Here is a 12,102-nt window from a genome sequence, read left to right on the forward strand (position 1 = left end):
TTCTTTCATTTATAGACTATGTGTTCCTACATTTCAAGGGGAAATGGTGACCAGTATTAATAGGTTTTAGTTAAATCTGTGATTTTAATGCAAGGTGGAGCTAAGCAGAACAAACTGAAGTCTCCTAGCATTACCTAGTTTTGTCACTGATTCCTTGTGTAATATAATAAGCTTCTTTTCTAAAAGCATGCATGAACCACTATCACTATTTACTTCAGATAGGTTCTTAGGAACACAATTTATATCTTTTTGCCTCTTTTCGATGAAGGTATTCTACCTCTACCCCATCATCCTACGTCTGTTAAACTGCCACTTGATCTCTTCTTGAGTAAAAGGTAAGAAAAATGTAGTACATTTGATTAAGGGTGATTTCTGATCAAGAATTGCTAAATCTTTTTCTCAAAAATGTCCAATGATAAAATATGCTGCAAAGCCAGAAAGACACATTTCAGGTTTTTATTTTCTTTCCTTTTGCAGTTTAAATAATGACTTTTAAAAACTTTTATTGGAATACTTTCATAGTATTCCAAAGCAATGATGCAGATAGCTTTGATTAGTTCAAAGAAATTATGTCATCACAATGGTATTAAAAGCTCACATTTATCGAGCACTTAAGTGCCAGGCTCTTGCTAAATCATAAAAGTAAAGCACAAAAAGTTAGGAAACATGCCAGGATTTAAACTCAGTTATTTTGACTAGAGAGCTCAGGTTCTTAACCTAAGATAATGCAAAAAAATGTAATCACCATAAAGATACAAAGTTGTGGGCAGCGGCTGTGGCTCAAAGGAGTAGGGCGCCAGCCCCATATGCCGGAGGTGGTGGGTTCAAACCCAGGCCTGCCCAAAAACTGCAAAAAAAAAAAAAAAAAAAAAAAAAGATACAAAGTTGAATGGTAAAAATGTGAAAATTAAAAAAACTTAAAAAAAAAAATTCTTGGGCCAAGTGTGGTGGCTCACACCTGTAATCCTAGCACTCTGGGAGGCGAAGGCTGGTGGATTGCCTGAGCTCACCGGTTTGAGACGAGGCTGAGCTAGAGTGAGATCCCATCTCTAAAAAAAATAGCCAGGCATTGTGGTGGGCACCTATAGTCCCACCTACTTGGGTGTCAGAGACAAGAGAATCACTTTACTCCAAGAATTTGAGGTTTCTGTGAGCTGTGATGCCAGGATACTCTACTGAGGGTGACAAGTGAAACTCTGTCTCAAGAACAAAACAAAACAAAAAAACAAAAAAACTAATTCTGACACTAAAAAAATGGTTTTCTAGTGGTAATATAATTTTATTTTTATGGTAGAGACTGCAAGCATTCAGCTTCTTATCTTAAATTTCTAAACCCTTAGTGATGCTAAATAAACCTAACCAATTTCCATAAATTTAGTGTATGAACAAAAATATTAATTTACAATACCCAAGGGTAATTTGCATAAAGAAAACACGACCTGCTCAATGGAGGTTAGTGTTATAATGATATAATGTAATGACACATATTCTTTTAAAAGTTATTTCTTTGGGCGGCTCCTGTGGCTCAGGGAGGAGGGTGCCGGCCCCATATACTGAGGGTGGCAGGTTCCAATAGGGCCTCGGCCAAACTGCAACAACAACAACAACAAAATAGCCGGGTGTTGTGGCAGGCACCTGTAGTCCCAGCTACTTGGGAGGCTGAGGCAAGAGACCTGCCTAAGCCCAAGAGCTGGAAGTTGCTGTGAGCTGTGACACCATAGCACTCTACTGAGGGTAACAAAGTGAGGCTTTATCTTTTAAAACCAAAGTTATTTCCCTACTAAATATAATTAGGGATATTTTAAATTAGGTTAAAAGTAAGACTATTAAAACCTGCTTTTATGCTATAACATATCCTCTAGACCATGACCATCAAAATTGCTGAATCCTGTTTGAAAAAACAGTATTACATGATATAGACAAACTGGTTTCTATTTTTTCAATTCACTTTGAAAATCTTCCTGGAGTACTTCCTATATGACAGATTTCAAGCTATTCACAATAGAGGATACAAAGTAAAGGACACATGCAAGTCTGTTAAAGGAACTGCTTAGTAGATAAGGAAGGCCTTTTTAATATTTATTGTTACCATTTAAAATTTGAAACTAAAACCAGTGGCCTAATCAAAAGATTTCTAGGAACCTGGAAAGCAGGCTGAAATATAGCACAGAAAGTCTCAAGTCCACTCTATACATTTATACAGTACCTGGGAGCTGAATCTGTGAACATCGTCAGAAGCACTGACTAGATCAATGGAAGACATGGAGGAAGAGCGACTATAGGGCTACCAGAGACAGACAAAGAAAAAACCAAGTAATCAGAACAAAGGCACAACAGAGCATTCAGTACCAACTTCCAAACACAAGATAAAGGAAGAGAAAACAAAGCACTATATGAAACAAGCACAGCAGCAAGTGCTGACTTCATGCACCTATTATGTATTATGTTCTAAAATCATTTCATAAAGAATGTTGTGACCAATAATACAAAATAATACCACTTCACCCCATAGAAGAAGATTTAATATAACTGGCTGCACTTCTGGTTAACTATTTGGGACTAGCCACTCTCTTATCCACCCATCCCCCACTTATCTCTCATATAAAAAAGAAAGAACGTTATGTTCAGGCCGAGATTTCCAACTGTTTTGGGGATATATATGGAATACAACATATAATACAAAAAAAATTCTCATTACTTAAATTTATGAAAAGGGGAGAAAAGTTGTACTACATGATAATTCCATTAATAGTAAAGAACAACGAAAGGTTTACTTGCAGTAAACTCTGACATTAGCTTACCTTTTGGACAAATCTATGTGTCCCCACAGAAGAAAAGGCATCTCCAGATGGCAAGGGTGTAGGACAATGTAACCTGACTTTTTCACTCTGTGACTAAAAAAAATACAATGTTAAGATAGAGAAGGTTTTACAAAATGTCTTCCGCAGCTGAAGAACGGTTAAAATAACCTGGAAAAACCAACACTTAATTAGAAACACTTTAGTACTTATAAATCTTTGAATTATGAAAATTACAGAAATAAACCTTGCCAAATCCTGACACTTTAGACATCCAATTCAATCTCTTGTTTTCTGAGACAGGGTCTCTCTCTCTGTTGCCTGGGTTAGAGTGAAGTGATGCAATCATGGTTCATTGCAACCTCAAACTCCTGAGCTCAAGTGCTCTTCTTGCCTCAGTCTCTTAAGTACCTGGGACTAGAGGCGAGCACCACCACACCCAGTTTGTTTGTTTGTTTGTTTTTTTGTTTGTAGAGACAGTGCCTCATTATGTTGCCCAGGCTGGTCTCCAACTTCTGGCCTCAAGCAATGCTTCTTGCTTTAGCCTCCCAAAGTAATAGATAAAATGTTAGACCAGGGATAAGTTCTTTGATTTTGCTCCTATCATCAGACTTCCCACTACTTGCACAGCATCATTTATGATGTCCATCTTGAGTGTTAAGTTTCTTAACACTGATGCTGGTTTTCTCCTATCCAAACTCTGGCCAAATCCTTCCAATCATTCTACTTTATCAGAGCCTTGAATGGCTAGCCCACAGGGTTATATTAGAACCACTATCACTGTTTAGTTCAGACATGTTCTTAAGAACATCCCATTTACAGCTTTTTGCCTCCTTTCCATGAAGGTGTTCTACCTTCAGCCCATCATCCTACTTCTGTTAAGCTGCCACTTTATCTCCTCTTCAGCTTGCTTAGCTTCTTCTCACTTATTTCAACACAACTGCTAAGATCTCATTTCTCATTCACCAATTACTGCACTTATGTTTCCCTATGTCTGCAAATAACGTAAATGCAAAAATATGTGGTAAGAGTGTCAGTTGGAGAATACCTATGTAGTAGCTGGGTTGATGACAGTTCTATGCAATATATACTAGTACAAAGAAGAAAATGACTCAAACCTATGGAACTGGTTTTCATGGATTACTGGAGCTTACTATTCTAGAGTATTACTACACTCTATCTTTGTCATATTAATATGCTTGGCAGGGAATACCATGGTCTACTCAATCTCTGCTTTGTAGAGTGTCTACCAAAGTGCCAAGAATAGAATGAAGTTAAATGATTTGACAGCCTTATGAATATTTAAGACATTTACAAAAGTTTTCATCAATTCTCTCAAACCCAACACAACCACTGTACTGATATTCAGTAGAGAAGCATTTAAGAGCAAGAAGGGATGTCCTGAATCATCTTGTCTAGTTCTGTTTCACAGATCAGCAAACTAAGGCACAGAAAATTTGAGTGATAACGTCACATGAGTACAAAGTTAGCTAGGTAAAACTAAGACTGAGGAGTCTTGACCCACAGTTCACTATTCTTTCCCAAATACCACATCTTAGGCAAAAAACAGTGAGGAGGACACAAAGAAATAATGTTACTTCAGGTAGTAATTTAGATTTCCAAAATACAATGGTGGTACTTTAGGTACTACATTAGGCTTTCAAAAGTAGAGCCTGTTCAGGAATTGAAAGTTCCCAAAGCAACTTTTGGGTATAAAAATGAGCAACAAGCTTTGCTCACAGCAAAATACTGTGATATGAATTTTTAAATCACTGGTTTAAAAAAACAAAAAAATATGAGAAGCAAGAAGTTACTACTGTGGATAATTTGCCCATGGCTAGACAGAGCAGTTAATGGGTATACTGGCCATTACTGATTGCCTTAGTAATGCCAGGGAAAGTAACGTACAAGCCAATTCTTCCGTGTAAATTCATTTGTGGTATACAAGCTATCATTAGATATATCTATGGTTATCTGCAAGATACTTTACAGCCAGTTTATTTATACTTGCCCAAAAAGAAGGTAAAGTTTCCACCCTAAGTGGCATATCTCAAAAAACAAGTAGAAATAACAAAATTCATCCTAAGTACCATCTAGTGGTAAAATGTAGTAACTGCATTGCTACAGAACTCAAGAAAAGTTATCAAATTAATCTTAAAACTACAGACAATGGATTTAACAAATATTTTCTTTCAATTAATTTCCACAAAAGGAGCTGAGTAAAACTGCTGTGAATTCAATATTGATGAGAACTCACTGAGTGCAGAAAACATGAGGAAGAAACCAAAAGTGAAGGCAATAAAGGAGTTAATAAAAACAGAATGATACTATCACAGTTTTCTGTCATCTTCCTTTGATACCAGTAAGAGATTTTACTCAGACTAAATATGTGCTTGATATTAACAGAATGGTTAAAGCTGGATACTTCCAGGGAAACGGGCAGAGATTTCCATTTAAGTTCCTGTTAATTATCTTTACTTCCTTTAAACAATTACTAGTCCTCTTTCTATTGCTTGAAAATTGATATATAAATTAGGAATTGACAAAGATCCATTCTGCATTTTTGACAGTGTAGATGCACAGTTCATTTTCTAGGTTATTAAATTCATAATTTTCAAGTTGTATTTATACAAAATAACATACATCAAGAAATGCCTATGGCTTGGCGCCTGTGGCTCAAGTGGCTAAGGCGCCAGCCATATACACCTAAGGTGGCGGGTTCAAATCCAGCCCAGGCCCGCCAAACAACAATGATGGCTGCAACCAAAAAATGGCCAGGCGTTGTGGCGGGTGCCTGTGGTCCCAGCTACTTGGGAGGCAGAGGCAGGAGACTCGCTTGAGCCCAGGAGTTGGAGGTTGCTGTGAGCTGTGATGCCATGGCACTCTACCCAGGGGGACAGCTCGAGGCTCTGTCTCCAAAAAAAAAAAAAAAAAAAAGAAATGCCTATAATGTTAAAATGAATTTCAACATAGAATTTTTAATAGTTAGATATACCTGTTCTTCTATTTTATCTTGTCTGTCAAGAGCAGCTTCAACAGCATCAAAGAACTCTTCTTCATTAATCAGACTATTAGGGCCTTCCTATTCCAACACACAGGGAAAAAAAAAAGGCAGTTTATTTAAAGAAGTAGAAAATCTTGACAACCCTGGTACTAACTCCAGGGTAAAGTTGAAAATTGACTTAACAAATATTTATAGAACATTTATTTATGAATTGGCCAGTATACTAGGTCATAGCGTCACAAAGGTGAGTACATATATATGCTCTGCATAAAATTAATTAACTCATTTAGAACTCTTATATTTTCTGCATGCTGACCAACACTGTCATGGGGTAATAATTTAGAGCAGGAGTTGGCAAACTGTAGCCCATGGGCCATATTCAGTGTGCCACCTACTTCTGTATGGCTTGTGAGTTAAGAATTTTAGTTTTAAATGGTTGGGGGAAAAAGTAACATTTTATGACACGTGGGAGATTAAAATTTTGCTATGCATAAAGTTTTACTGAAATATAATCCTGCTCATCATGTTTTGGGCTACAGTTAACAGTGTCGAGTACTTGCAACAGAGATGACAGAGATATGTAAAATTGCAAGAGGGATATAAAATTGTATAAGACCCACAGCCAATGAGAATTACAGACAGGAGTTCAGAGGGGGATCTTCCTAAGCAAGTGTAATTGTTTCTTGGAGGAAGAGAAGTTAAGTTAATGCTTGAAAGCTTGGTTAGACAACCTGGCTGTCAATTCCCTCAGGAACTGTCTGCAGAACATGTTACAATGAAAATTCCCAGACTGCAGGCCCAGAAATTACTTTTCAGTAGGTCTCAGGTGGAACCCCAGAACATACATGTTACCTTCCCAAATGATTCTCATGCAAGTAGAACCTCAGCTGTATTAGAAGATAAAAGCATAAAGAACAATAGCAAAATGGAAATAAACAAGGTATGTTTTTGCTGTGATGAACCAAATAAGGCAGACTTTTAGTGGAACAACAGCTTTGTATTAATTGTAAAATACAGGCTAACATAGTAGGCTTGGGTTTACATTATCTTAAAATTTAAAATGTACAGAATAAAACACATGAACAACTGCCAAACTCTTTCCACTTACATTGATAACCTCAAGTCATTCATTAGTTTATTAAAAGGAATGTCACAGTATCATCCTATCTCTACCATAACCCAGAACCACAATGGAAGTATGGGAAGAACTACAGTGTTAAGCTTTTGTCATTTGGCACAGGCACCTGAGAACTCTTTGATTTAACAGAATTCTTCCTTTAGGGTTATGAGGACTCAGCCCCACAACCCACTTAACAAAAACCTCACAGCTTTTCATCTGAATACAACATACATATAGAACAGTGAATTGTCATGAAGTGAATATAATCATCTGCTAACCAGCAGGATCCTGAGGGTTATGAAAAAGCACAGTAACAGTACTCCAATGCTTCCCTGCTGGAGGATCCCTTTTATAAAGTCAAGATATGTTAAAGATATTCAAATGACAGCAGTATAACTTCAGTCCCTGTTGAACACAAAATTCCAAACTCAAATATATTTTCTAATGGTTCTTAAAACTCTATTAATAATAATGATATCTACATTAAAAAATAGTAATATTCATTCAGTCTTTAGTGCTTCAATGCATATGGATTTCTGGTCCTCATTAAATCATGTCAAAGCTTCAGCAGTCTACTAATTGGGAACTATAGTATTAAAAACTTTAGTTAAAATATTTTATTAAAATTTAATTAAAATTAAAAATTTTATTTTGCCAAATCAAAGTTTTTCCTTTAATGAAAAATCTTTGGGGGGAGAACCAAAGGAACTGGCATAAAATTTCCTTTATTTAAAAAAAAACAACAAAACTTTATTTATGTTTACCTGGATGGAGCTGGAACACATTCTTCTTAGTAAAGTATCTCAAGAATGGAAAAAAAAGTATCCAACATACCCAATACTACTATGAAATCAATATATAACCACCTACACACTCATACAAATGACAAAACATAACTATAGTCCAGAAAGTAGAAGGGAAGAGGAGAAAGAGGGGAGGAGAGGGGAGATATGGGAGGGGGGGGCATTTGGGGGGACCTCATCTAATGTGCATGCTGCAATGATACATTTCAAAACTATTAAGAAATGAGTATAATTGTGACGGATGTGTTACTTAGTTCAATGTAAGCATTTCACATTATATATTGAAGCAGTATCCTGAACCCCATAAATGCATCAATGTACAAAGTTATGATTTAATAAAAAACAATTGAAAAATAAAATTAAATTAAATTAAAAAAAAAAAACTTTAAAAATACCTCCAAACGCCCCTTTATCTCAAGGGAAGGAGTTACTTATCGTTAAATCTATGAAACACTCCAGTCTTTTACCTTACTGATCTTCAGAGCAGCCTTTCTTATGTTGACTCTCCTCGAAGAGTTTTCTACCCTTAGATTCTAAAATTTCCCTCTCCCTAAGTACTACTATGAGGCTTTTTTGCAGGTTTCTCCTTAAAATGTTCCTATTCCTCAGGGTTCCATTCTTACTCTCCCCATAACATTCTCACTCATCACTAGACTTTCAGCTATCATCCAGTGACTCCTCAATTCAGAGCCAGACCATCTCTCTTCTAAGTTGTTAGATCTTAACAGTCAATGAAAACCTCACATGAAGGTCTCACTTCAACTCAACACATTTAAAACATCTTCTACCTCCACACCATCCTGCATAAACTTGGGCCTAATCTTGGATTCCTCAGTTTACCCTTATTCAATCACCATACCCTTCTATTCTATTTTCTAAATACTGTAGACCTCTCCTCACCGCCTGCAGTTTTGTAACAGAGGCAAAGGTAGGACAAAGGGCAAGGAAGAGTTGTCTCTCTAAGACAGAATTGTCTTTTTGGGAATTAAAACCTGCATTTCTTCTTCAAAGCCAGTAACAAAAGGGGCAGAAAAACGTTTCTTTGCAAATTCTAGTATCTTAAACTATAGGAGATGTTTCAACAGAATTGCCCAGATAAGGACTGGACAAGAATCATTAGGTCATCCTCACCAAATACAAGGTCCAAAACCACCAATTATAGTTAAACAACATAGTCTTAAGTAATGACGTGTACCACTAATCTTTGAGACACTAGTCCAAATACCCTCCTCAACTGCTGGCACATTTAATAAACTTCTCTTTCTTTCTCCTCAAACCCCTTGTCCTCTGTTCTTTGTGGAGCCTCCTGGAGAGGTGCTGAACTTAAGGTAACAATTTCATACTCAGCTGGGCCCTCGGGCTGGATCTTGTCTGCCTACTTCTTGCTATATTTCCCACATCTAGCACAGTGCTTGCATTACATACAATAAGTCTGAAGAAATGGACTTAAGATTATAAAGTAATTTCTGACGCTATACATGACAGAAACATTGAAACTTTAATAATTAATATATCATGAATGTTTTCTTATAACTAAAATAATATCATAGTTTGGATTTGGGTCTAAAATCCATACATGTGTAGTACTGACACAAGAAAAAACAGATAGTTCAAGAATCCAAAGGGAAAAAGGGAAGGTATAAAAGCAGATCCCAGTTTACTTAAGAATTGTATATTTAATTTGGTATTAAATCTCCAGGAATTTATTGAGGAAAAAAAACTGTAGTATCCTTAACCACCTTCTTCATTAAGAAAGAGGAAAGAGCATTTCAAATAGGTGGACGAAAGGATGTTTATTCAACAAAGGCCCGTGAAATAAAGTATAAATTCCTAAATTATACCATTAAAAAAATCCAGATATATTAACAATATATAGTAAATATACAGTATTTGGAACATAAATTAATAAAAAATGAGAAAATATAAATAATTATTTGAAGTGGAGAATGCCTTTCTAAACATGATACCAAATATCCAGATAAGTGTATCAAAAGATTGAGAGGCTAATAACACGAAGGTTTAACAATTTTATATGGAAAAACCAAGAGTCAACAACATTTTTAAAAACTACAAAAGAAATAAAATATTGAAAAATGAAAGACAAATTCTATTTGTTTTCTACATCAATAGGGGGAAAAACCCAATAAGGACATGATAAGTGAATCATTAGAAAAGAAATATAAATGACCAATAAACACAGGTTTTAAAAATGTTCAATTACATAAATAAACAAAGCAAACTTTCGGATTTCAAACTAGTAAATGCAAATACCTAGCATAGGTCCCTCCTTCTTCCACTTTTGTCCTCTTCCCCCCATCACAATTTAAAAAAAACCTTTTGTTGACAGATACAGAGATAAACATGTATATAGCTAGCTATACTTATATATTGCTGTTAGGCAATTAACTGTACCACACATTGTTAAATTAAAAACATAGAATTTATTGGCTTACTTGTATGTTCTGTAATCTTCCTATAATGAACATACATTTTATAGTGTTTAAAAAAGTTAATTTAAAAAGTTGATACCTCTTTCAAAAAATAAACCTAAAATAGCAAAACAATCTGCTTAGTTTCAGAATAAAAATCATCAATAGCTTATATTTCAATAATCTGGATTCTTAAAACCCAAGAGGATAGCTAATTATGTAATTTTTATACATTTTAGAATGAATAAATTGACAATGTAAAAATTAAAAAATTAGAATTCAAATCTCATCACTAAGGATTCTCTTAGCTGGGAATCTGCTTCAACATAAACAAAATTCTACCAATAGAAGCTCTCTGGTTTCCCTTCTACAGTAAACAAAAGTGTCCAGAATTTTTTTCTTCTGTTTTTAAAATACAAACAAATTACAATTATTTTATCATTCTTGTCTATCTCAATGATACTCTTGTTATTCCATCTTCAAAATATTTCTGCTCATTTCTGGAATAACAAAAATGTTTAAGGACAATTACCAAATACATTCCTTATATATTTTTTTCCCTTAAGAAATACCACATAAAATCAGTATATAAAATTTTAATATGCATGTGTATACACATGGAGAGGAAGATCTTATTAGTTGTTTAACAAACAAATCAGAGGGGAAAGAAGGTGGTTTTAAATATTTTCAAATGTAAAGGATATTGGAGCACTTCATGCTCGACTCCGGATAAGATCTCACAGTATAATAGAGAATAAAATCTTCTGTCTGTCAAGTGCTTAGATTTGTCTTTGTAGGTTACTTTTATTTAAAAAAATTAAGTAACATTAAAAATGGTCATCTTTCCAGGGGAGATAAAAAATTGTCCTATAAAGCAGACAGGTCTAATGCTAAGCCTTAAGCCTGTATTAAATTTTGTAGGCAATAAAAAATACCCATTTCAGAGTAAGTCTGACATTTATATACCATAAACTACACATTTAATAAAAATAATCAATGAGAAAAAAATGATATATGTAGAATATTTAAAGGTTGCAGGAGTACTATTTAAAAAAATAATCACTCTGGTCATAGATATGGCCTATGTGCCTCTCTTTCTAGGATCAAAATATAAATTCATACTTCATAATCCGGTCCTCCAAAGTGGGATTTTTTCTTTAGTTCCATCTTTGCCTTTTCACATTCTTCTTCTGCTCTTCTTTTCTTCTCAATTTCCTATTAAAAAAGGGAAAACCTAATCATTTAATGTTACCTATTATAATTTTTTAAAGTGGATTTCCTCCACTTTCATTGAAATTTTATAATTTGACCAAAAAATAACTCCATTCTTGTGAAAATAAGAGTACATTCTGCACAAGAAAACACTTTTGTCTGGGCTATACAGCATTGCATACAAGCAGCCATTCAAATCACCATTAAGATCACATTATAGGTAGGTTATGTATTTAAATGATTTAAAAAGATCATCTAAGTAAGAAAAATTTCTTACGTTTTCTCACTACTGCCTTAACTTAAAACTGCCTTAAGGCTCAGTGCCTGTGTCTCAAGCGGCTAAGGCACCAGCTACATACACCTAAGGTGGCGGGTTCGAATCCCCAGCCTGGGCCTGCCAAACAACAATGATGGCTGCAACCAAAAAATGGCTGGGCATTGTGGCGGGCGCCTGTAGTCCCAGCTACTTGGGAGGCGGAGGCAGGAGACTCGCTTGAGTCCAGGACTTGGAGGTTGCTGTGAGATGTGATGCCATGGCATTCTACCCAGGGGGATAGCTTGAGGCTTCGTCAAAAAAAAAACAACAACAACAAAAAAAAAAAAAACAAAAAACTGCCTTAAGACTGTATTTTAGAGCTAAAAAAATACTTTAGATATCTACTTTATCACTATTTTTATAGATAGGACTCATAGCACTAAAAGGTTAAAAGACCCAAGGTGAACACCTAAAATAAAA

General features: G+C 35.2%; 1 protein-coding gene across 1 annotated transcript in view; it reads right to left on the reverse strand.

Annotated features, from left to right (window-relative positions):
* The window catches only part of COL4A3BP (collagen type IV alpha 3 binding protein), a 116,107-nt gene that overhangs the window by 25,892 nt on the left and 78,113 nt on the right, over positions 1–12,102 (reverse strand). The window contains exons 9-12 of the mRNA XM_023510862.1: positions 11,277–11,369; positions 5,794–5,880; positions 2,802–2,894; positions 2,207–2,284 (exon numbers count right to left, since the gene is read on the reverse strand). Of these exons, the coding sequence (XP_023366630.1) occupies positions 2,207–2,284; positions 2,802–2,894; positions 5,794–5,880; positions 11,277–11,369 (351 nt within the window). The remainder of the gene's footprint in view (positions 1–2,206; positions 2,285–2,801; positions 2,895–5,793; positions 5,881–11,276; positions 11,370–12,102) is intronic.

Source organism: Otolemur garnettii, unplaced genomic scaffold (genome assembly GCF_000181295.1).
Source record: "Otolemur garnettii isolate 467f Iridium unplaced genomic scaffold, OtoGar3 scaffold00017, whole genome shotgun sequence".
Lineage (NCBI taxonomy): Eukaryota > Metazoa > Chordata > Mammalia > Primates > Galagidae > Otolemur > Otolemur garnettii.